The sequence below is a fragment of the Carcharodon carcharias genome, chromosome 17 (genome assembly GCF_017639515.1).
Source record: "Carcharodon carcharias isolate sCarCar2 chromosome 17, sCarCar2.pri, whole genome shotgun sequence".
Classification (NCBI taxonomy): domain Eukaryota; kingdom Metazoa; phylum Chordata; class Chondrichthyes; order Lamniformes; family Lamnidae; genus Carcharodon; species Carcharodon carcharias.
Genome location: NC_054483.1, coordinates 66,830,663 through 66,853,207, shown reverse-complemented (window position 1 = coordinate 66,853,207; position 22,545 = coordinate 66,830,663). Strand labels below are relative to the sequence as shown.

Here is a 22,545-nt window from a genome sequence, read left to right as displayed (position 1 = left end):
ACACTCAGGGGCTTCCTGAATTTCCTGCTTGTTTCTACTCGACTGTCTGTTGGTCACCCATTCCCCTTCTTCATATGTTTAAACTACGGGGCGACCACATGTATAAATGTGCTAAACACGAAGCTCTCAACCTCACAGATGTGCCGCAATGATGCCAGCTGCTGCTCAAGTTCTGAAACCCAAGGCTCAAGCTGCTGCAACTGATGACACTTGCTGCACAAATGGTTATCCAGGATACAGGAAGTATCCTAGAGTTCCCACGTAGCACACAATGTGCACTATAGAGGTTGGAATAACCATGCCATTTCTCTGTTAGTTAATACCCTTGTTACTCCTAATAAGTCTTAGTACTCCATATAAGCCTTTATCAATACTAATAAACCTTACTACTATTTATAAACCTTCCCAATACTAATAAGTCTTACTAATATTGATAAACCCTACTAATGTTTAATGCATCTTTTGAAAAATTTATTCATTCAGGGGATGTGGGCATTACTGGCTAGGCCAGCATTTATTGCCCAACCCGAATTGCCCTTGAAAAGGTGGTGGTGAGCTGCCTTCTTGAACCGCGGCAATCCATGTCGTGCAGGTACACCTTCAGTGCTGTTAGGGAGGGAGTTCCAGGATTTTGACCCAGGAACATTGATGTTACTGGTAGAAATAAAAACTTACTTTTTAAAGAGAAAGATAAGACTCATCGGTTTATTGCCTCATTAAGATAAGATAAATAGGAAATGCTCACCAACCACTCACCTACCTACTTCCCTGTGTTGTAACACCTTGATTTTTCTATCCGAATGTGGGCTCTTGGTGGCACATTGGTCCACTGCTTCTCTTGCACTCTTTTGCTGTTAGTGGCTTTGCTCCTGCTCTCGTATACTCTCACTATTAATAGCCCTGCTGTTTATCTTGCACACACTCACTGTTAGTGGCCTACTGTTGCTCTCACAATCTCTCACTGTTAATGGCCCCACTGATCCTCTTGTACTCTCTCATTTTTAATAGTCTCGTCATTGCTCTTGCACTCTCTCACTGTTAGTGGCCCCACTCTTGCATTGTGGTGGGCTGCTGTGGTTTCCATAACATGGCCCTCTGGAGAGGTGCAGATCTGGAGGGAAAAGCAGATGAGAAAAACATTGCTGCAGAGGAGGAGGAGACAGTGGAAGTCAGTGTCCTTGCATCGCAAGGCATTCCACAGGTCCCAATCTGTGGTCAAGGCATTGATCACGATAGCAGAGTAGCTCAGGCAGCTGTAATTCAGGAAGGTCTCTCCTGACAGCAGCTCACGCTGCAATGCACTTGATGTTTATACTCACCTTCATCTGAATGAGAGAGTGCATCCATCATGCACACAATGCAAAATACTTCCATTGGTTCCCACATTGAATGAATCACAAGTCACACAAGCACACATTTACCCCAAGCACACACCTGTGTGTCATTTCCCCACTCTTTCTTTCTTTTGCCTTGATGACAAAGATTGGGTGTACACAAGTCTGGGCTCAAACAACATTTTCATTATACTGAGTCTTTGGTACTTGACACAAACATAACATATCATCCAAATGAACCATGAAGTGAAATTACCAACGCAGAGCCTTGCATCCATGGTTTCCCTGTCAGGTGCTGCCCCTGTGGCTGGGGATGAGGTTACGGCAGCCTGCTCGCTTGTGGCTGCATGCAGCTGAGATGCCCATAGCAGTCATTCTTGTCTTGGAGCTGCCAGCGGATGTACCTCCAAAGCTACTCCACTGGCATCAATGCAGGTGCAGCTTTCATCACAGGACCTTGCTGTGTAGATGGTTGCTCAGTCAAAAGGGCCAAGGTGGCGGACGATGATGACAGTGTCTCATGACGGGTAGGCCTCCCTCAACATCATCTCTAATCAAGTTTTCAGCCCTTTCCTGGAGTGCTTAATCTTCAGATTGAACCACCAGCTGTGACACAACAAGCATTCACTCCATGCATCTTTGCACCATTGGTACCACTGACTGGTGAATGCTACAGAGCTTGTCACACATTTTGTGCATATCATTGTGCTGGTCTTGCATCCACTTAAAGTGATGCTGCATATAGCTCTCCATGAAGTTGGCTATTCTCTCAATGGAGGAGCTCAAGTGCTCAAAAGCCTGAAACATAGCGGTGCATGTGATGATTGACCCTTGAATTTTCTGTCTGTAACTCTGTACCTCAGGGAGCTCTGATATGTGGGTAGACATCTCACGCTGCTGGTCCAGGAATACCTACCTTGTGTTCACCCCCGAGGCTGTTCACCTCCGCCCAACTGAGCATAGCTGTAATTATCCTCCATCCTTTGAGAAGGACTCCCCACAGCTGCCTCTGTCCCCTTCACTCAGGAGTTGATGTGCTACCCATTCTAAGATCGCTTGAAACCCCATCGAATTTGAAAAGGTCTGCGCTGGTGGAGTGTGCTCTTGACTATGTGATGTGATGGTTCAGGCTTACTCACTCACTTCTTCCTCCTCTGAAGATGATGGTTACAATGCTCCAGCTTGCATTTGCTTCCCCTCCACAACTAGCCTTCTAAGGTGGTTATGCTAAATCGCCTCTGTGAGCAGCTGCATCTGCAGAGCTGAAACATGCCAATAGAGATTATGCTTTGGCATGGAAGAAACCTTGGAGGAGATATTCAAATCCTTTCACCCTGTCTTGGACAGACTCACGCCTTCCAATTGCCCACTCCCTGATCCAGTTCCACCCTAGTCGTGTCATGGACTGCTTCCTCCATGGACATCAGAATCGCTAGATGGAGCACTCCGCCACCTAAATGAACATTGTGTGCTCTTTTCTCCTGCAAGCTCAAGTCCGTGAGAGTTAAGGCCACAGTGTCCTCCTTCACTACTTTCAGCAGTACCAATACAGGCAATGTTATTGCCCTCAGTGCTGCCTCCTCCACTATCGCCAGTGATGTGATCTTTGATTATTGCCCTGTAAAGCTCCTGAGCACACGTTTTCAATGTTCAGGGGAACTATGCACCCTCAGGCTGCTAGGTTCATAGGTATGCTTGCAACTACAGGCCTGGAGGCCTGTTATCTGGATCTAACATTACGCTCACCTTGCTAGTCCTCAGAAGGTCATTGAAGCATTCTGGTACTGTCTCCATGTCTTCCTGACAATGCTACAGCTACTCACTCCCTGAGCCACCTCCAGCTATGCATGCTTGAACTGGCCAGTGAATCTTCTCCTGCTGCTCTCTGGAAATAGTATGCTCTGCCATGATGTCATTGCCTCTGAAAGAACTTCTAAGGAGACATTGGTGAATCATGGGGCTGCCCTTGCACATGTACCTAGCCTGGTATTGGGCCACTGATCTCCTTTTCCATCCATTGCGAAATAAATCGGCAAACACCATAATGGCTGCCGGTTCCCATTTGAATTGGGTCCGTCACATTCCTTTGCCCCCTGCCTCTGCCATTCCTGATTGGACGGTGAAATGCCATCAGTCACTAATTGGCCTTGAAAATCTTAATGGCGGGATCAGGACCCAGAAATGCTCCCAATGTCAGGGTCCTGACCCAGAAACAAAAATCCAGCCCCTGGTGTCCAAAAGCAAAAATAGGAGAAAAAAAGAAAGAAACAAGAAGGAAAAAAGTACAAAACCAGCAAAGAAATAGGAAACAAAATGAGGGCAGTGGTTACAATCTAAAATTGTTGAGCTCAATGTTGAGTCCGGAAGGCTGTAAAATGGCCAGTCAAAAGATGAGGTGCTCTTCCTCAAGCTTGCTTTGAGCTTTATTGCACACTGCCAGAGGCTGAGGACAGAAAAATCATCTTGAAAGCAAGGTGGAGAATTAAATGACAAGCAACTGGAAGTTCAGGGTCAGGCATGCAGACTAAATGGAGGTGTTCTGCAAAATGCTCCCCCAATCAGCATTTGGTCTCGTCAATGTAAAGAAGGCTACAACATGAGCAGCAAAGATAGTATATTAAACTGAAAGAAGTACAAGGGGTGGAGTGATCCCTTGTTTTGGGCAACGCATGCCCAAAATAGAGACCTGGTAGCAGCAAGAGCCGCCCACACTGGAAGATCTCTTCTTGCCACTTAAACTGCCCCCTCTCATCGGGTCCTCCCCAGGTGGCTCAGATGATTCTGGCTTTCTACCTTTCCTCCAGGGCTCCAGCGATGATCCTGCTCCCAGGTCCTACTGCAGTGGCCACCATGCCCAGTGGCACTACCGGTACTGGAGAGTTGCCAGCCTCTGATTGGCCGGCAGTTCTCAGAGGCGGGATATCTGCCCTGAAGGCCCCGAGGACCCTATTGCCAACCAGGTCAGTGCCTGATTGGCATTAAAATGGGTCAGGGAGCCTGGAAAGGCTATGGTGGGCCTACCACTATTTCTCCAGCTGGTGGACATGCCCACCACTGCAGCCATTAAATTCTGCTTATTGAGACAGCTGATGTTAGGCAGGCAGCTCTCGATGAAAAATCCTAGAGAGAGTAAGAGACCAGAGGGAAGGGTCCAGATGGATGGAGACTACTGAAGATGGGTTAAAGGATCCACTGTGCTGGCAGGAGAATCCTGGCCAAAGAAGTGGGTGTGGAGGTGAGGGTAATGAAAGAAGAGCTTAACATTTTGCCGAGTTTGAAATTCATTGAGGTAGGGGTTTTTGGGGATGAAGCTCAGTCCTTTGCTGAGGACAGATTATTCAGGGCCAGTGCAATTCTTGAATACCTTTGTTTTCAATGGCCTTATCCCTCCCAATCTTTTCACTTTCCTCCAGCCTTAAAAACCAAGCACTTGGATTTTCTGGTGAGCGGCAACCATCATCAGATTGCCATGGCGTCCGGAAATTTGCCTGACCCAATATTGCTCTGCATTTCTACTGGGGTTTTCCAAACCCAGCTCTCACTGAAATGTGGAACACAGCCTCCTTGAGAGAATTCCATTGGATCATAGTAGAGTCAGGGGAAGACAGGCATCAGGAAGATATAATAACGTCATTGGAAAATAGTTGTGTGTGTGTGTGTATATGTGTGTGACTTAATTGGATTAAAGGCAGCTGTTCTGGAGGCTTTGATGTAACAAAAGATGAGCTAGGTTTGAAATGTTAAGTAGGGGGAAGTTTAAAATGTAAGGTGTAAAAGGACATTTGTGTTTTTAAATAAACCAGACTAGATTGTTTTCTAAGGAGGGGTGAAATGTGTCACCTAGCCAGGTGAAGTTCAGAAACAGTGAGTTTATTTTTCCCAAAGATTACTGATAAAATTGGTACTATGATAAGTTTTTATGATCAGGGATGTAAAGTCCAAAGACATAGTGAAACAATGGGAATTTGCATTCAAAGGGAAAAATATGTATGAAGGATTGAAAGCTGTATGCAAGGACAGGCATTTTAAGATCTAAGAAGGGTAACAAGCCTTCAAAATCTATGCCTCAAGCTGCTGTCTAGAATGAACTAAAGTTAAGAAAACTCACTTTAAATTGGATTGTTCAGGGCATTATGTTTCTTTGCCTTGCTCTTTTAAAATCTATATGTTTTACTGTTGCCTCAACAGAGGTGTAACTGGGAGTCAGATTAATTAGGGATTTAGAAGTTATTATAGTAGTAATTTGTAGACATATGTATGTGCTTAAAATCATTTCCCTTATTAATTAATGTTTAACCTAGTTTTGTAAAAACCTATAAGACTTGGTGGTCTTATTACTACTGAATTCAAAACCCGCATCTCGAAACATACAAATTGCAAATCTAGTGGTGGCAAGCTTTCCTCTGGGATTTGAACAACACAATATTTACCATCGGCCTTAGTAAACACTTTTTAATGGCACTAACTGCCATATGAAAAGTCTAAATGTCCAGTCTGAATGTTAGTGAGTGGGAGGATGGGGTGAGGTGGGTAAAGCGGGTAGGTCAGTGAGGTCTGTAAATGGGTAGGTGATTGAGGTAGGTAAGTTGGTAAGTGAGTGAGGTGGATAAGTGGGTAGGGGTGAGGAGTAAGTGGGTAGATGGGTAGGGGATAGGTGGGTAAGTTAGTGAGGAATTGGGTAGGTGGGTGAAATGGGTAAGGGACTTGTAAGATGGGCAAGTGGGTAGTCAATTTGAGGTGAACTAGTCAGGCCAGGTTGGGAGAGTAGTCGGGATGGTAATTTAGGGCGTCAGGAACGTTGTTGGGTTGGTCAGGAGGGTAGTCGGGGAGTGAGGATAATAGTCGGTGGTCGGGAGAATAGTTGGGTGCTTATTTGGGGGGTTCGGGAGGTTGTTGGGAGGTCAGGGAATTAGTTGGGGGTTGGGGAGAAGTTGAGTGGTCAGGAGGGCTGGTCAAGGTGAAGTCGGAGTGTCATGAGTAATACGAGGCTCAGCGTAAGTGATTAGGGGGGGCAGTTCTGGAACCACCCAGGAGTTAGACTAGGTTTTAATGTGTCTAATATTTCCTTGGTAACTGTTTAGGTAAGTACATAAGAACTGTCCCAAGTCTTCATGTGGATCCCAAGGAGCAGGGGAATTGCTTATCGGAAGTTGAAACTTCCTGGGCAACTCCCACAGAAGTCTGCACTTTGGGACTTCCACAAGATCATGACATGTATCTCGGCCATGCCTTCAGTCTCCTGCAATCCGGAGACTGGAAGATTTGGCCCATTATTTCTGCTTTTTCCCAATTCTAGTCTCTTGCATGTCCTTGATTTTCATTTCCCCACTGCTGGTGGCTGTTCTTTCAGCTGCCTAAGCCCTAAGTTTTGTAATTCCTTCCTTAAGCCTCTCTACCTCTACCTCTCTTTCCTGCCTTAAGTCACTGCTTAAAACCCTCCCTTTTGGCCAAGCCTTTACTTGCCCAAATCATGTGACTTGGTGTCACATTTAGTTTGAAAACCCTCCTGTGAATTGTCTTGGAAGATTTTACTACATTAAAGACAATATAAATGCAAGGTATTATTAATTATCAGGCTTACCTGAGAACTAATCTTCACTTATTTTACAACAAAACGATATCTATTTGTTCTGTTACTCAGGATGAAGGGCAATGGTGTAAGCTGTGTTACCTCCTTAGTCCCCAGTGCTATTTCTTGGCTGATGCTGCTTCAAGATCAATAGACAAGCTCATAACAGATGGTCTGGGTGAAAATCGATATAGTGGCTCGATCTTGAAACACACCAATCAAACTACAATATCTAACTTTGTTCAAGTAGCTAAACTAATGGAAGGTATGTGATTTATAATCTAGAAGTTATTACCATCATTAGATTTAAAATAATTATCAATAAGCTTGATGAATTCCAATTTTATTAAAATAAGAGCATTCAGGACCCTGCTCTCGCATAAGAACCAACAATATAAGCACCAGCTTGGCTTAGGCCGCACCTGTAAGATAGAAAATGTCTCAAGGAGGGTTAGAAGTGGCCGATCACCAACATACACTTGAAGAATTAGATTTTGTGAAGGCTTTCAAAGGTGAGGAAAGATATAGCAAACTGAATGAAATTAAGAGATGGAGGTTCAAAGAATGGGGTCATGATCACATGAAGGTACAGTAGAGGGAGGGAGTAATGCATAGTAACATTACAACATTATATTACAACTATGACTATGGGCCAAATCTTCCTCTTGGCTCAGCAAAACCCGACTAGTGAACTTTTGAGCTTGAAAACTGCACACCCAACCTATATGTGACTTCAGATGCCATTTTTGTCTTTTCACAGTAGGGTCAGGTTCACAGTGCAGTTTGTAAGGCGCGCTGAAGTACCTGAGGGATGTGGAGGTGGGCTGGTTACCACCTTGATTCTCCAACACAGTATCCCAGCTCCCAATTGTATTTAAAGAGCTCCTAAACCTCATCCCTCACCTCACTCACAACTCTCATGCATCCCCCAAGCCCACCCATTCTGCCTCAGATGGACCATGCTGCCCATGTCACCTCTATGCCCCCATGTATCCTCCATAGCCCTTCAGATCACCCATGCCACCTCATGCCATCTCTGTGTCCCATATATCCTCCAAAGTCACTCACCTAGTATGCAGTATGTACATTCCTCAGATTCCATGCAATATCAATGGAAAGTATTTTTACATTCCTTGGGGAAAAAAAAACTCAACATCTAATGAAAATTTTCAAATCATTGCTGAGTAAAAATGTATTCTGCCATGTGGAAAAAACCTTGCAATGCTTTAATCCCATTAATTTGTGTCAACAAACCAGAAGCTATGTCAAAGGGACAATCTGTTATTCCAATTTTTTTAAACTCATTCATCCTCAAGTGAATGGAATATCTACTCTACCAAAACCCATTCACACTTGAAACTCAGCCAAGCATTCATAATGGCTACAGCTGTTCAAACAACAGACAATTCTTGGGGAAGGAATAAACAGAAGGTGCTCATTCAACTTCAAAGCAACTTCAATCAATGTAAGGGAATAGGTGGTTAGATTTTTTTTCAAGTGTCCAAAGCAGTTTTTTTTAATCAGCCAAACCCATTTAAATCACACTAGAAAAGATGACAGCTTATGCTGACAGGTCATTTTAAAAAAAAATTCACTGCATCATGGTGCCTTCTTCACTGTAAAAGCACTTGTAATGCACGTGAACAAATACACAAGACTGGCCAAAGTAAGGGTCAACTTACCTTTGCAGGAAAGATCCCTATGATTAACCACTGCATTAAAAGCACATCCACAAGAGAATACAGTACCTAATAGTGACATTTGAAGGTGTGAAATGCTTATTTACACTTACCTTTCAGAGTGTTCCAGATTCCTCAGAAGGCTTTCAATTTTCCTCACCAACTCTCAAACCTGGCATGCTGTTATTGGGCTTCTGGCACCCTATACCAACAGATGAAAATAGTGTGTGGGAGGAAACCCAAAGTAGTGTAGAGTCCAGAATACAGAGGAAAATCAGACTTCCTCCCAAAAAAACCAAAGTGTGGCTATTTGCAGACTAAAACCTGCCTCGGAACCCAAAGAAAAATCCAGCCCTACCCTTCAAAGCTACTTCATTGGCTGTTTAGCACTTTGAGACATCCTGTGGTCATGAAAGACACTATATAAATGCAATACTTTCTATTCTTTAACCACAGCTGGAGAGTGGATATGCGGGTAGGGTCCAGGTTGAAGGAAGTTACAATGTTAGAATGTGTGAGATCAAGGAGGCATTTGAAGACAAGAACAAAGATTTTAAATTCAATACATTAGATCACAGTAAGCCAGTGAAGGCTAGCAAGGATTGGGATATTAAATGAATGGGATCTGGTCTTGTATAGGATGTTAGCTTGAACTTATGTAGTTTGAAATTCAAGAGTGAACTTAATGTACATGTTTTAATAAAGGAATTGAAGATGATGATAAAGAAGTTAAAGCACTCATGTTTTCCATCTGTGATGCAGTCATTTTACATCCCAATGAATAACCTCAGTAGAGGTATGCAAACAGTCGTCTGGTAGTACTGAACTTGAGTATTACTGAAAAAATAATCATTTTTCTCTAAGCTTTTCATTTTGTACACATCAGGACATTTCGCAAGAATGCAAGTCCAAGAAGACACCAAACATATGCTTTATGAGGGAAGAATGCTGATTGGTTGGCAAGTGGACTCTTATTGGTAGAGGCATTGCCATAGAGAATGCACAAGTTGATGGTGACTGACAGTTAACTGCCAAGAATTGTTTGAAATTTAAACCCTGCAGCTTGACTTTGATTGGTCAAGGCATTGCCCTGAAGAATGACCCAGCAAATTGCTGTTGCCTATTTTGTTTAGCTGAAACAGGCACAAAGTGTGTACATGTTCTTTCTGTCTACAAAGAACAGGGCCCTATGTAGTAATATATCTTCAGTACACACAAATGCACCACACTGTGAGCCCAACTGACAATCTTAAATTGGTTGTTAGCATAATTTGGCTGTCCGCAACGGGCAAGGTACAGACAACACCCAATCAGCCACTGCTTGCAAAACTCAAAACACAGTGTCCAACATTAAATGTGATTCCGTGATTGGACAATACTTGCTAAATAATCCTCAGTGTGCGAAGAATTACGCTGACAACCGATTTAAGATTGTCAGTCATGCTCGTAGGGTGGTGCATTTGCGTGCACTGGAAGCTATATATATTAATACACAGGGCCTGGTTCTTTGCAGACAGAGAGAATATGTACCCACATTGCATCTGTTTCAGCTAAACAAAATAAGTGACAGCTATTTGCTGGTCCATTCTTCAGGGCATGCCTTGACCAGTAGAGTCAAGCTGATTGGTTTAAATTTCAAATGATGCTCAGCAGTTAACTGTCAGTCACCATCAACTAGCGCATTCTCCATGGCAATGCCTCTACCAATCAGAGTCTGCTGGCAAATCAGCACCGTCTTCTCATACAGTATAAATGTGTTGTTTCCCTTGGATTTATATTTTTCTGAAATGTCCTGATGAGTGCAAAATGAAAAGCTTCAACAAAAAATATTCCTTTTAGCAATCTCAGTTGAAGTTTCATAGCTACTCATTGTTGGCTACCCTTCATTAGTTTCCAGCACATTTACCACAGTGCATTCATCATGCTTATTAATAGAATAGATAAAACTTATGAGTAAGCTAGATTATTCATTAAACCCAGCTGTAGCAAACTGGATTATTACATAATAAACTGTATTTTACTACAACTGCCAGTGACTTAGGAAGCTTTGTAACATTTGTATACAATGTGTGTGTGTGTGTGTGTGTGTGTGTGTGTGTGTGTGTGTGTGTGTGTGTGTGTGTGTGTGTGTGTATGTGTAGGTGTCTGTGTGTGTGGTTAGCTATAGCTTGCAAGTCGCTTCTTTCAGTTCTACTCAACACAATTTTAAGAAATAGCAAGAGTATTTTTCACTAATGTTGGATTCCAAGACTTTGCACACAAACACAAGAAAATCTAACTGATGGGGCTTCAAAATACTAAGTTATCACTGATTTAAAGATTAAGGTCAGCCGTGAATACCATATTACCTTTCTGCGTCTCTAATTTCCTCACTTATATTGTGCTCTAAAACCATTACTATTATTACTAACTACTATTAGGGGGCCTATAAATAACTCCCACCAATGTTTCCTGCCCTTTGGAGTTTCTCAATTTCACCCAAACTGACTCTACTTCTTAAATTTCTGAGCTAAGACATTTTCTACTGTCTATTCCATCCATCATTAACAAGACTTCCTGTCCACTTTTTCCATTATGACTATTTCTTCTAAAAGTTAAGTACCCAGGAATAGTTAGTTTCAAACTTAGCAACCACATCTCTGTAATGGCTATTAGATCAAGCCTGTCCATTTCTATCTATAATATTAATTCATTTAACTACCACTGAAGTCATAGAAATATAAATTTTGCAGAATGTAAAATCCGCTGCTAATTCACTGTCACCAGCTCCGCCCTATAGGCCAATGCAAATTTGCACCCCCTCCCACTCCTCTACCCCGCCACCCCACAATGTATGGGTAAGCCAGGTTTTTTTGTGAATTATTTATGTTTTTATATGTTGTGTTGAATTTACTAATATACACATGTGTACAGCCCATTGACAAAGCAAAAAGCACGGCCACTAAGAGAATTCAGAAAAAATGTATGTGCATTTTGGTTAATTTTGTGTTGCTTGCTGGTTCATGAGTAGAAGTGTTTTAAAAAAAACATGAATGACTTGATTGTTTGGCTTTTTACCTGTTAGATACACTTACCTTACTAGTTCATTTTGCTACTTTTGCTTCATTTACATTTAATTAGTTAGATATTTAATTGACAACTCATTAGATAAGGGAAGATTTCAACCAATCACAGATTTTAGATCCATGAATGTGCAACTATTGAAATAAAGCCTTTGAAAGACTGATGGGCATTAGACACAATAATTTAAAGATACATTGCAGTGTAAATATATTTTCTGTAAAGTACCATTATGTTTAAGATAATCAAATTGATTAGTATGAAAACCAGGCAATCTGCTTGGGGACAATGTTAAATGCAAATTAATAGCTAATTAAAATTTTTTTTTCAAATATTCCAGCACAAGAGTGCAGATTTATACCAGGCTTGACAGATGTAGAGACCATCGATGACAGCATAGCAGACATTGTAAGCTATATGAACTGCCATCATAGAATACGAGACCATTTCATTTTTACAGATAGCTATGTTCTTGTTATTTTCCTGCCATGACTGTAACTTTCAAACATTAGCAAGGAATATTCTTCCTCTCTGAAAATTCTGCATCTTGTTTTAATCAATGGAGGAAGAAGATTGAATGCTGAAGATAGAATAATTGTGTCAAATTCAATTCTTATCGAGCCACTTTTCTCTTAGCCAAGTCTAAGTTTTGTGAAGTGAGTCTTATCTTGTCAACTCAATTTCTGTATAGCACCAATGTCACGGGTAATTAAATTCCTAGAATAGTCTGGGACTCTAATTTTAGGGACTTCAATTTTCTTTGCAAGAAATCATATCCCTTTACATGTTTTAGCTATTGTTCATTTAGATTTTGTGGTCAGGGAGATTGAAAAATTCCAATTTCTGCTTGGGCAATGCAAATTTGTGAAAAAATCTCATTTATGTAGATCAAGTGGCTCAGTTTAGCCATTTTAAATCTATCAAATTTACTTGTTGCATCCCACTGAATTATGATTATGGAAAAACGTGATAACTTTTTGTAATTCTGGTAAAATCAAGGTGTAAAATGGTGGCTGAATCATTTAGACACAGAAATAATCAAATAGTGTGCTTCTTTAAACATATTATGGGTGTTTCCATTCCCCTTTAAATTAAGTAGGTAGCTGAATTGAAATACAGTTATTTAGTTTAATTCATTACCTATGTTAACATTTTAGACCTATTTTGTACTTAGATTTTGATTTTTGCAAGATTTCAGTAATATGCTTTAGAAGTTAGAAAACACACTTTTATGTTGTTAAGATTTCCTTCAATAACTTCCAAGTATCTAAATCAATTTTTACAGGATTAGGTGGGCCAGCAGATAATTTTCCTGATGTTGTGGCCTAATAAACTTTTCAATAAATTAATTTGGCAGCAATGTATCTCTATTTCCTTTATACGCCTTCCTTTAGTGTTTTTCCCTTTTTAATTTTTTACATATACAGCTATAACTGTTTATAAGAAGAACTCTCCCATGTATTATTACTTGTTCAAATAAAGGCTTCAACATCGACCACAGTTTAAAACAAATTCCCCATCATTAATCAGCTTTTGTCTGCTCCTGTTTCATAAAGCTTCCAACTAAACACATTTGTCTGTTTTCATTCCTTCAGGCTGTTGGTCTGGGGGCCAGGTTCATCAAACTGGGAGGTCTATGTCATGGAGAGCGGGTGGCAAAATACAACCGTCTGCTGGCTATAGAGGAAGAATTGGCTCAGAGGGGAGCATTGGGTATGAGCTGCTTCATTTTATTTCTTTTCAGTTTTTAGAGAATGGGAGACAAAGATTATGGGAGGAGTGACAGAAATTGCGCAGCTAGAGGGAATGAGAATCTTGTGAGTCAGCAAATCACACCCTATCCAAAAGAAAAGAAGGCATCTGGCAAAAGCTGCACTGGTCCATGTAACTGACAACTTAATGGTACTAGATGCACACACAAATACCAAATCTGCTTCAATCAGCAGACTATATCTAGGTTCATTTTATTATTGTACTACCGAATTTAGTACTTTCTCATCAATAATAGCCCTCTAATTTGAAGGCCAGCATTATTATAATTGAGTTTCCACTCCTGAAACAGCTGTAAATGTTGAATGCTTTATATTTTTCAATTGGAGAGTGTTCAGTATAAACTAATATTTATTTAAATACTGCAAAAGGAAAGCTCAGCTCAAATTGTAGCATATCAAATAATTGTCCAAGTATGTAACAAATCATTTTGTGAGCTAGGTTTTAATAATACATTTTTAAAAGTTTGACCTAAGTGTAATAGGCTTTGGTTTGTTAGTTCTTTGTTGATAATACTATCTATCAGTTTATATAGCAAAACGTGAACTTTCAAAGCATGACTTTGCCTAATGCCCTACTTAGGTTTAACTTTAATTTTCTACAGGTTGTGCAGCTGAGCATCGATTTCCTGTCATCAGTGAAGAGGAACCTGATCCTGACTCAGTAAAGCCAGGATCTGAGCAATTACATTAGGTATTAGGTGCTCTATTTATTCAAATAGAAGTTGCATTATTTTAAACATTATTTAATTTCAAAATGAAAAAAGAAGCCTTTAAATTTAATCTCCAACCATTTTCCAAGAAACCCCCTGCCCACAAGAAAATACAAATATATGTAAATGAAGCTGATTGCTGATGAAATTATATAAATAATTCCACTGATTTTGTAGTTAGCATTTCAATTAAACTATACTTTCTTATGATAAGCATTCTCCTTATCAGAAGACAATGTTAATACATTATTCTGTTGATGAAAGTGTGAAAGTTGTTTGGAGAAATTTCAGAGCACAATTACACTGCCACTTTCATGTTGATACAGATTAGTTTCAGATGACCAGTGATGCAAAAATAACAATGTAACTCTGGCATCGACCTTGATTTGATTCCCAAGTACATTAAAGAAAACTATCTCCAGAAGGTAGTCTCATGTCTTTTTGTACCAGGTACAGTATAATTCCAGTCAAGTGGAAACTGGACTGTTGGGAACTATATATTTACTTTTCAATGTGTTATGATGTAGAAGTGATAACTTTGAAAAAAAATTCAAAATTTCCAGTAGCTTCCAATAGCTGAAATGATAACACGACAAGATTTCACATTTTAGGACTTCTACTGTAACACCAGACTAAAAGTACTATTGATGAAACATTATTTGTGTAGGCAACTTATAGTTTAAACCACAAAACAGAAATTTTAACACAACCAAAAAAAAACACTTCACAGGCATACTTTACACTCTATTTCAAGTAGACATTCAATTCTCTCAGAATCAGTGCAAAATGATACTTAGCTATTTACTTCCCATCTTTTCCTTTCCCAGAACTGTCTTTCACAATGCAAGTTTGCAACCTGGCAAATGGAATATAGTGTGGCAAATGTAAAATTGTCCATTTTAGCAGGAACAATAAAAAAGCATATTATTTAAATTGTGAGAGAGTGCAGAGCTCTGAGATTCAGAGGGATCTGGGTATCCTTGTACATGAATCACAAAAGGCTAGTATGCAGGTACAGCAAGTAATTTGGAAAGCTAATAGAATGTTATCATTTATTGCGAGGGGAACTGAATACAAAAATAGGGAGGCTATGCTTCAGTTGTACAGACACTGGTGAGACCACATCTGGAGTACTGTTTACATTAATGGTCTCCTTATTTAAGGAAAGATGTAAATGTGTTAAAAGCAATTCAGAGAGATTTACTAGGCTAATACCGGAATGGGCAGGTTGTTATATGAGGAAAGGTTGGATAGGTTAAGCTTGTATCCACTGGCGTTTAGAAGAATAAGAGGTGATTTGATCAAAACCTTTATAATCCTGGGGGATCTTGACAGATGTGGAGAGGATGTTTCATCTTGTGGGAGAATCTACAACTAGGGGGTCATGGTTTAAAATTAAGAGATCGCTCATTTAAGACAGAGATGAGGAGAATTTTTTCTTCACAGCAGGTTGTGAGTATTTGGAACTCTCTTCCTCAAAAGGCAGTGGGAGCAGGGTCTTTGAATATTTTTAAGGCAGAGCTAGATAGATTCTTGATTAACAAGGGGGTGAAACATCATCGATGGTAGGCGAAAAGTTACAGTCAGATCAGCCATAATCTTATTAAATGTTGGAGCAGACTTGAAGGGTCGAGTGGCCTACTCGTGCTCCTGGTTCATATGTTCACATGAGTTTTTATTGAGATTTTTCCCTCCAGCTAAAGGTAGGCGAATCCTCCAGCATCATTTTAATTTCCCAAGAATTTGGTTTTTCCAATCTAAGCATGAGCTCCCACCCACGTCCCTGCACGTGAACCGCAGTGCCTATTGTCTGTAGCTGCTCTCTGTTTCCTGGATCTTGGCAGACTAACCTGTCTGTGATATTCAGTGATATTTTAGGAAAGCCCATAACTCAACATCACAATGGTTTCCTCTGTACCTTTCCCATCTCAAACACCATCACCATGGCAAGTCACTGGGCATGAGTGGGCTGCAGGGAGGCCAGGGGTAAAGGATGGTTCATGTACTAGGTCACTGAAGAGCGTTCTGCTACAGAATACCCTGATGAGGACCTTGGTGGGGGCAGCATGCAGGAGAACACTGATGGACATGCACACCAAGATGCTGAAAGCATTGGCTGGCCAGCCAGATAGCCTCCTGTCAATATTGAGCAAAATGGGAGAGTCTGGGTTCAACTTGGAAGACTTCATTGCGCAAAGCTGTCCTTCTCTTCAGGCTCTCTTCCATCTTCCTGATATGCTGCAGACCCCATACCTGTTGGAACTTTTCCTGTGAAGATGCTGCAACACTCCTTGCCAAATTTAAGAACTCACTACAACAGCTCCAAAACACTCCATGGTACTTTCAGACACTTTGCAATATCAGAAATTCTTCAAAATCAACTTGCCTGCAAGTTTGGTGCCTGGCGCTTTAAGTAATGCTAGTGCAAGGCCCATCTTGCAGTTGAGTTTTTAATCTTTTGTAACTAACGTGCAAATTTGTTGAGTGGACCACATGGTCCAATTTTGGTAAAAGGGTATCACATCAGCCAGTAGTGTGATATTATGATGGGGCATGTTCAGTTGCTTCCAAAGTTCACAGGGGATATCCATGTGAGTGCCTCTCCCAAGGTGATGCACCATGTGTGGCAAACCAGAAGCTGGTGGCAATGCCGCACATACCTCCAGGAGGACAATCAGCCTCAGTAGTGGTCTCATTTCCAATGCCCGCCCAGCATGTTTATGCAAAGTCTTTTTTCTTTGACTTAGAGCAAGGCCCTAAAATGTTAAAAGCAAAATACTGCGGATGCTGGAAATCTGAAACAAAAACAAAAATAGCTGGAAAAACTCAGCAGGTCTGACGGCATTTGCGGAGAGGAATACAGTTGATGTTTTGAGTCCCTATGACTCTTCGTCAGAACTAAGGAAATAGAGAAATGAGGTGAAATATAAGCTGGTAGAGGTGGGTGGGACAGGTAGAGCTGGATAGAAGGCCAGTGATAGCTGGAGGCAAAGATGAGATTTCCAAAGATGTCATAGACAAAAGGATGAAGGGGTGTTGATGGTGGTGATATTATCTAAGGAATGGGCTAATGGGTACATTAAGGGTAGCAAGCAGGACAAGCTAGTGGCAGATGGCTCTAGTGGGGGTGGGGTGGGGGGAAGGGATCGAAGTGGTCTAAAAAGTGAAGATAAAATAATAGATTGAAATAAATTTTAAAATAGGTGGAAAAAGAAAATTTTTTTAAAAATATAAATTATTGGAAAAAGGGGGATCGGAAAGAGGGTGGGGATGGAGGAGAGAGTTCATGATCTGAAATTGTTGAACTCAATATTAAGTCCGGAAGGCTCTAAAGTGCCTAGTCAGAAGATGAAGTGCAGTTCCTCCAGTTTGCGTTGAGCTTCACTGGAACATTGCAACAGGCCAAGGACAGACATGTGGGCATGAGAGTAGGGTGGTGTGCTGAAATGGCAAACGACAGGGAGGTCTGCGTCATGCTTGTGGACAGACGAAAGGTGTTCTGCAAAGCGGTCACCCAGTCTGAGTTCGGTCTCTCCAATGTAGAGGAGACCGCATTGGGAGCAGCGAATGCAATAGACTAAATTGAGGGAAGTGCAAGTGAAGCGCTGCTTCACTTGAAAGGAGTGTCTGGGCCCATGGACCGTGAGCAGGGGGGAAGTAAAGAGACAGGTGTTGCACCTTCTGCGGTTGAATGGGAAGGTGCCTTGGGAGGGGTTTGAGGTTTGGGGGTGATGGAGGAGTGGACCAGGATGTCCCGGAGGGAACGATCCCTGTGGAACGCCGCCGGTGGGGGTGAAAAGAAGATGTGTTTGGTGGTGGCATCATGCTGGAGTTGGTGGAAATGGTGGAGGATGATCCTTTGAATGCGGAGGCTGGTGGGGTGATAAGTGAGGACAAGGGGGACCCAATTATGGTTCTGGGAGGGAGAGGAAGGTGTGAGGGCGGATGCAGGGGAGACGGGCCGGACACAGTTGAGGGCCCTGTCAACCACTGTGGGTGGAAAACCTCGCTTAAGGAAGAAGGAGGACATCTCAGAGGAACTGTTTTGGAAAGTGGCAACATCAGAACAGATGCAACAGAGATGAAGGAACTGAGAGAATGGGATGGAGTTTTAAAGGAAGCGGGGTGTGAGGAGCTGTAGCCGAGGTAGCTGTGGGAGTCGGTAGGCTTGTAATGAATATTGGTGGACAATCTATCACCAGAAATTGAGACTGAGAGGTCAAGGAAGGGAAGGAAAGTGTCAGTGATGGACCAGGTGAAAATGATGGAGAGGTGGAAATTGGAAGCAAAATTAATAAATTTTTCCAGATCTGGATGAGAGCATGAAGCAGCACCGAAGCAGTCATCAGCCTACTGGAGAAAGAGTTGTGGGAGGGGGGTCCTGAGTAGGACTGGAACAAGGAATGTTCCACATACCCCATAAAGAGACAGACATAACTGGGGCCCATGCGGGGACCCATAGCCACACCTTTTATTTGGAGGAAGTGAGAGGAGTTTAAGGAGAAATTGTTCAGTGAGAGAACAGGTTCAGCCAAACGGAAGAGAGTAGTGGTGGATGGGAATTGTTCAGGCCTCTGTTCAAGGAAGAAGTGGAGAGCTCGCAGACCATCCCGCTGGGGGATGGAGATGCAGAGGGATTGGACATCCATGGTGAAGAGGAGGTGGTTGGGGCCAGGGAACTGGAAATTGTTGATATGATGTAGGGCATGAGAGGAATCGCGGATGTAGGTGGGAAGAGACTGGACAAGAGGAGAGAGAATGGAGTCAAGATAGCAAGAAATGAGTTCCATGGGGCAGGAACAAGCTGACACAATCGGTCTGCTGGGACAGTCCTGTTTGTGGATTTTGGATAAGGCCATCTGAGGTTGGGAGACCATGAGGTTGGAAGCTGTGGAGGGAAGATCTCCAGAGGAGATGAGGTCAGTGACTGTCCTGGAAACAATGGCTTGATGTTCAGTGGTGGGGTCATGGTCCAGGGGGAGGTAGGAGGAAGTGTCTGTGAGTTGACGCTCAGCCTCTGCAAGGTAGAGGTCAGTGCGCCAGACAACAACAGCACCACCCTTGTTAGCAGGTTTGATGAAAAATTAAGGTTGGACCTGAAAGAATAGAGTGCGGCAAGTTCAGAAAGAGACAGGTTAGAGTGGGTGAGAGGAGCAGAGAAATTGAGACAACTGATGTCACGCTGACAATTCTCAATGAAAGGATCAAGAGCAGGTAAGCATCCAGAGGGAGGGGTCCAGGTGGAGGGAGAATATTGGAGGCGGGTAAAAGGATCCATTGAATGGGAAGAGGACTCCTGCCCAGTGAAGTGAGCACGGAGACGAAGGCAGCGGAAGAAGAGTTCAGCATCGTGCCGAGCCTGAAATTCATTGAGGTGAGGGCATAAGGGTATGAAACTGAGTCCTTTGTTGAGCACTGAACGTTCAGCATCAGAGAGGGAAAGGTCAGGGGGCATGGTGAATACACAGCTGGGGCTGGGATTGGAAAACAGGATGAGATCAGGGGGATGGGCCGGGGTGGAGGGTCCTGGAGGGGCATTGGTGTTGATGAGTTGTTGGAGCTTGCGTTCCTTTGCACCTGAAAGAAAGAGACAAAGTTTCTTGTTGAGGAGTTGGATGAGACAAAGAATAAAATGAAACTGGGGGCAAGGACAGCTTAGAGATAGGGTGAGTCGGTGCTGCTGGAGGGAGAGGTCGAGTGTGTTCATATGGCGGCGCATGGCACCGAGTATGGATCTCAGGATGTGACAAGAACAGCAGTCCGAGGAGCATTGTATGTCCTGGAGATACCTGTAATCCTGGGTGGGTTCAAAACATGAGGGATGGAACTTCAGTTGGAATCCACGTGGGGTAAGTCAGAGATGTTAAATTGGTAGTTTCACTCCAGTGTGCCAACTGTGTATTGCACTTCATAGATACCAATCTGAGACCAGCATCTGCAGTATAACTGCAGACTTGGAAAACAACATACCATGATAAATCTTGTCATATGCCACTCTGTAGTTTGCATTTCCATGTCATCAAAAATCCTAAATCATCATCATTCACTTTGTTCTTTCCACAGGATATAAACAGGAAAGTGCAATAGGCACCAGATTTTACAGTAGTTTTCCTTTCAGACATTAGTGACAACCATTTACCTTTCATGTGTTAAAACACTGTTGTACACATTTCACGTTAAGAACATAAAAAGTTGATTTCCTTGCTTACCCATCCTGATTATTAGAAAAGTGTTCCATTCACGTTCATGATTCTTTGCTATCTGCTTCCCAAAGGTAAAATAAAATAAATTTTCATTAAATGTTTTGCAAAAGCTTTATATTATTCAAAGAAACTAACAAATAATGAAATGCATTTTATTTTCAACCATAATTTACTGATTCTTCTTGAACTGATGAAAATATGCGTCATGTCCTGCAGATATCACAAGCACTGCACAGTAGAGTAGCAAAATGCAACAACCAATTTAGGCACAGCATGCTACTGCAAACATTAATAAGAATGACCAATTATTCAATTTTTATGGTGCTGGTTGAATAATGAATGATGGCCAGGACACACACAAACCCTTATTCAACTTCAAAAATGTGCTACAGAACTTTTACGCTCACCTGAACATGTAACTGGGGCCTGGTTTTAATCTCTCATCAGAAAATAGCACCTCTGTAAATACAGTACCCCATCAGTAATTGAAACTTATCTATTTAGGGAAATTAACCTTTTCTCAACAGTTTTGACAAAACTCAGCGAAGATAATTACCTATGATATTGGAAAATACAAGTGTGATCAATTTATTTTAATGCAGTCACAGATTTTAAAGGATTTCAAACTTTATTATAAACATGTGCTAATTCATTTTGTTTTATCTCATTGTTCAATGTTTAGCAAGAGGTTTTTGAAAAATGTTCCTAATTTTTGCCTCTCTTGACAAGTACTAACTTCTGCTGAGGTGCAATGCAATGTTTTTTCCTTTATTTGTTCATGGGATGTGGGGGCTGTTGGCTAAGCCAGCATTTATTGCCCATCCCTAGTTGCCCTTGAGATGGTGGTGGTGCGCTGCCTTCTTGAACCACTGTAGTCCATGTGTTGTAGGAACGCCTATCATGCTGTTAGGAAGGGAGTTCCAGGAATTTGACCCAGGGACAGTGAAAGAATAGCGATATAGTTCCAAGTCAGGATAGTATGTGACTTGGAAGGGAACTTGCAGGTGGTGGTGTTCCCATGCATCTGCTGCCTTTGTCTTTCTGGGTGGTAGAGGTTGCAGGTTTGGAAGGTGCTGTTGAAGGTACCTTGGTAAGTTGCTGCAGTGCATCTTGGAGATGATATACCCTGCTGCCACTGTGCATCAGTGGTGGAGGCAGTGAATGTTTAAGATGGTGGATGAGGTGCCAATCAAGCAGTCAGCTTTGTCCTGGATGGTGTCCAGTGTCCAGTGTTGTTGGAGCTGCATTCATCCAGGCAAATGGAGAGTAGTTCATCACATACCTGACTTGTGCCTTGTAAGTGGTAGGCAGGATTTGGAAAGTCAAGAGGTGAATTATTTTCTGCAGAATTCCCAGTCTCTGACCTGCTCTTCTAGCCACAGTATTTGTATGGCTGGTCCAGTTCAGTTTCTGGTCAATGGTAACTCTCTAGGATGTTGATGGTGATGCCATTGAATGTAAAGGGAAGATGGTTAGACTCTCTCTTGTTTGATATGGTCATTGCCTGGCACTTCATGGTGCAAACATTTCTTGTCACTTGTCAGCCCAAGCCTGGATATTGCCAGGTCTTCCTGTATATGGACACAGACTGCTTCAGTATCTGAGGAATCGCGGATGGTATTGAACATTGTGCAAATATCAGCAAATGTCTGAACATGGAGCAGGAGTAGGCCATTCAGCCCCTCGAGCCAGCTCCACCAGTTAATAAGATCATGGCTGATCCGATAGTAACCTCAAAACTGCATCCTGCCTACCCCGATAACCTATCACCCCCTTGCTTACCAAGAAGCTATCCACCTCTGCCTTAAAAATAGTCAAAGACTGCTTCCACCGCCTTTACGGGAAGAGAGTTCCAAAGACTCATGACCCTCTAAAAGAAAACATTTTGCCCCAAATCTGTTTTAAATGAACGACCCCTTATTTTTAATCAGTGACCCCTGACTCTATGTTACCCGACAAGACGAAACATCCCCTCCACATTCACTCTGTCAAGTTCCCTCAGGATCTTATATGTTTCAACCAAGCTGTCTCTTACTCTTCTAAACTCCAGTGAATACAAACCTAGCCTGTCCAACGCTCCCTCATAAGACATCCTTCCATTCCAGGTATTATACTGGTAGACCTTCTCTGAGCTGCTTCCAAAGCACTTACATCCTTCCTTAAATAAGATGACCAGTACTGTACACAGTTCCCCAGATGTGGTCTCACTAGTGCTCTG

The 22,545-nt window shown here is 42.1% G+C and overlaps 1 protein-coding gene across 1 annotated transcript in view; it reads left to right on the top strand.

Moving 5' to 3' along the window:
• eno4 (enolase 4) overlaps positions 1 to 22,545 on the top strand; it is a 545,628-nt gene that overhangs the window by 506,972 nt on the left and 16,111 nt on the right. The window contains exons 13-16 of the mRNA XM_041209277.1: positions 6,976 to 7,168; positions 11,983 to 12,050; positions 13,238 to 13,355; positions 14,017 to 14,075. Of these exons, the coding sequence (XP_041065211.1) occupies positions 6,976 to 7,168; positions 11,983 to 12,050; positions 13,238 to 13,355; positions 14,017 to 14,075 (438 nt within the window). The remainder of the gene's footprint in view (positions 1 to 6,975; positions 7,169 to 11,982; positions 12,051 to 13,237; positions 13,356 to 14,016; positions 14,076 to 22,545) is intronic.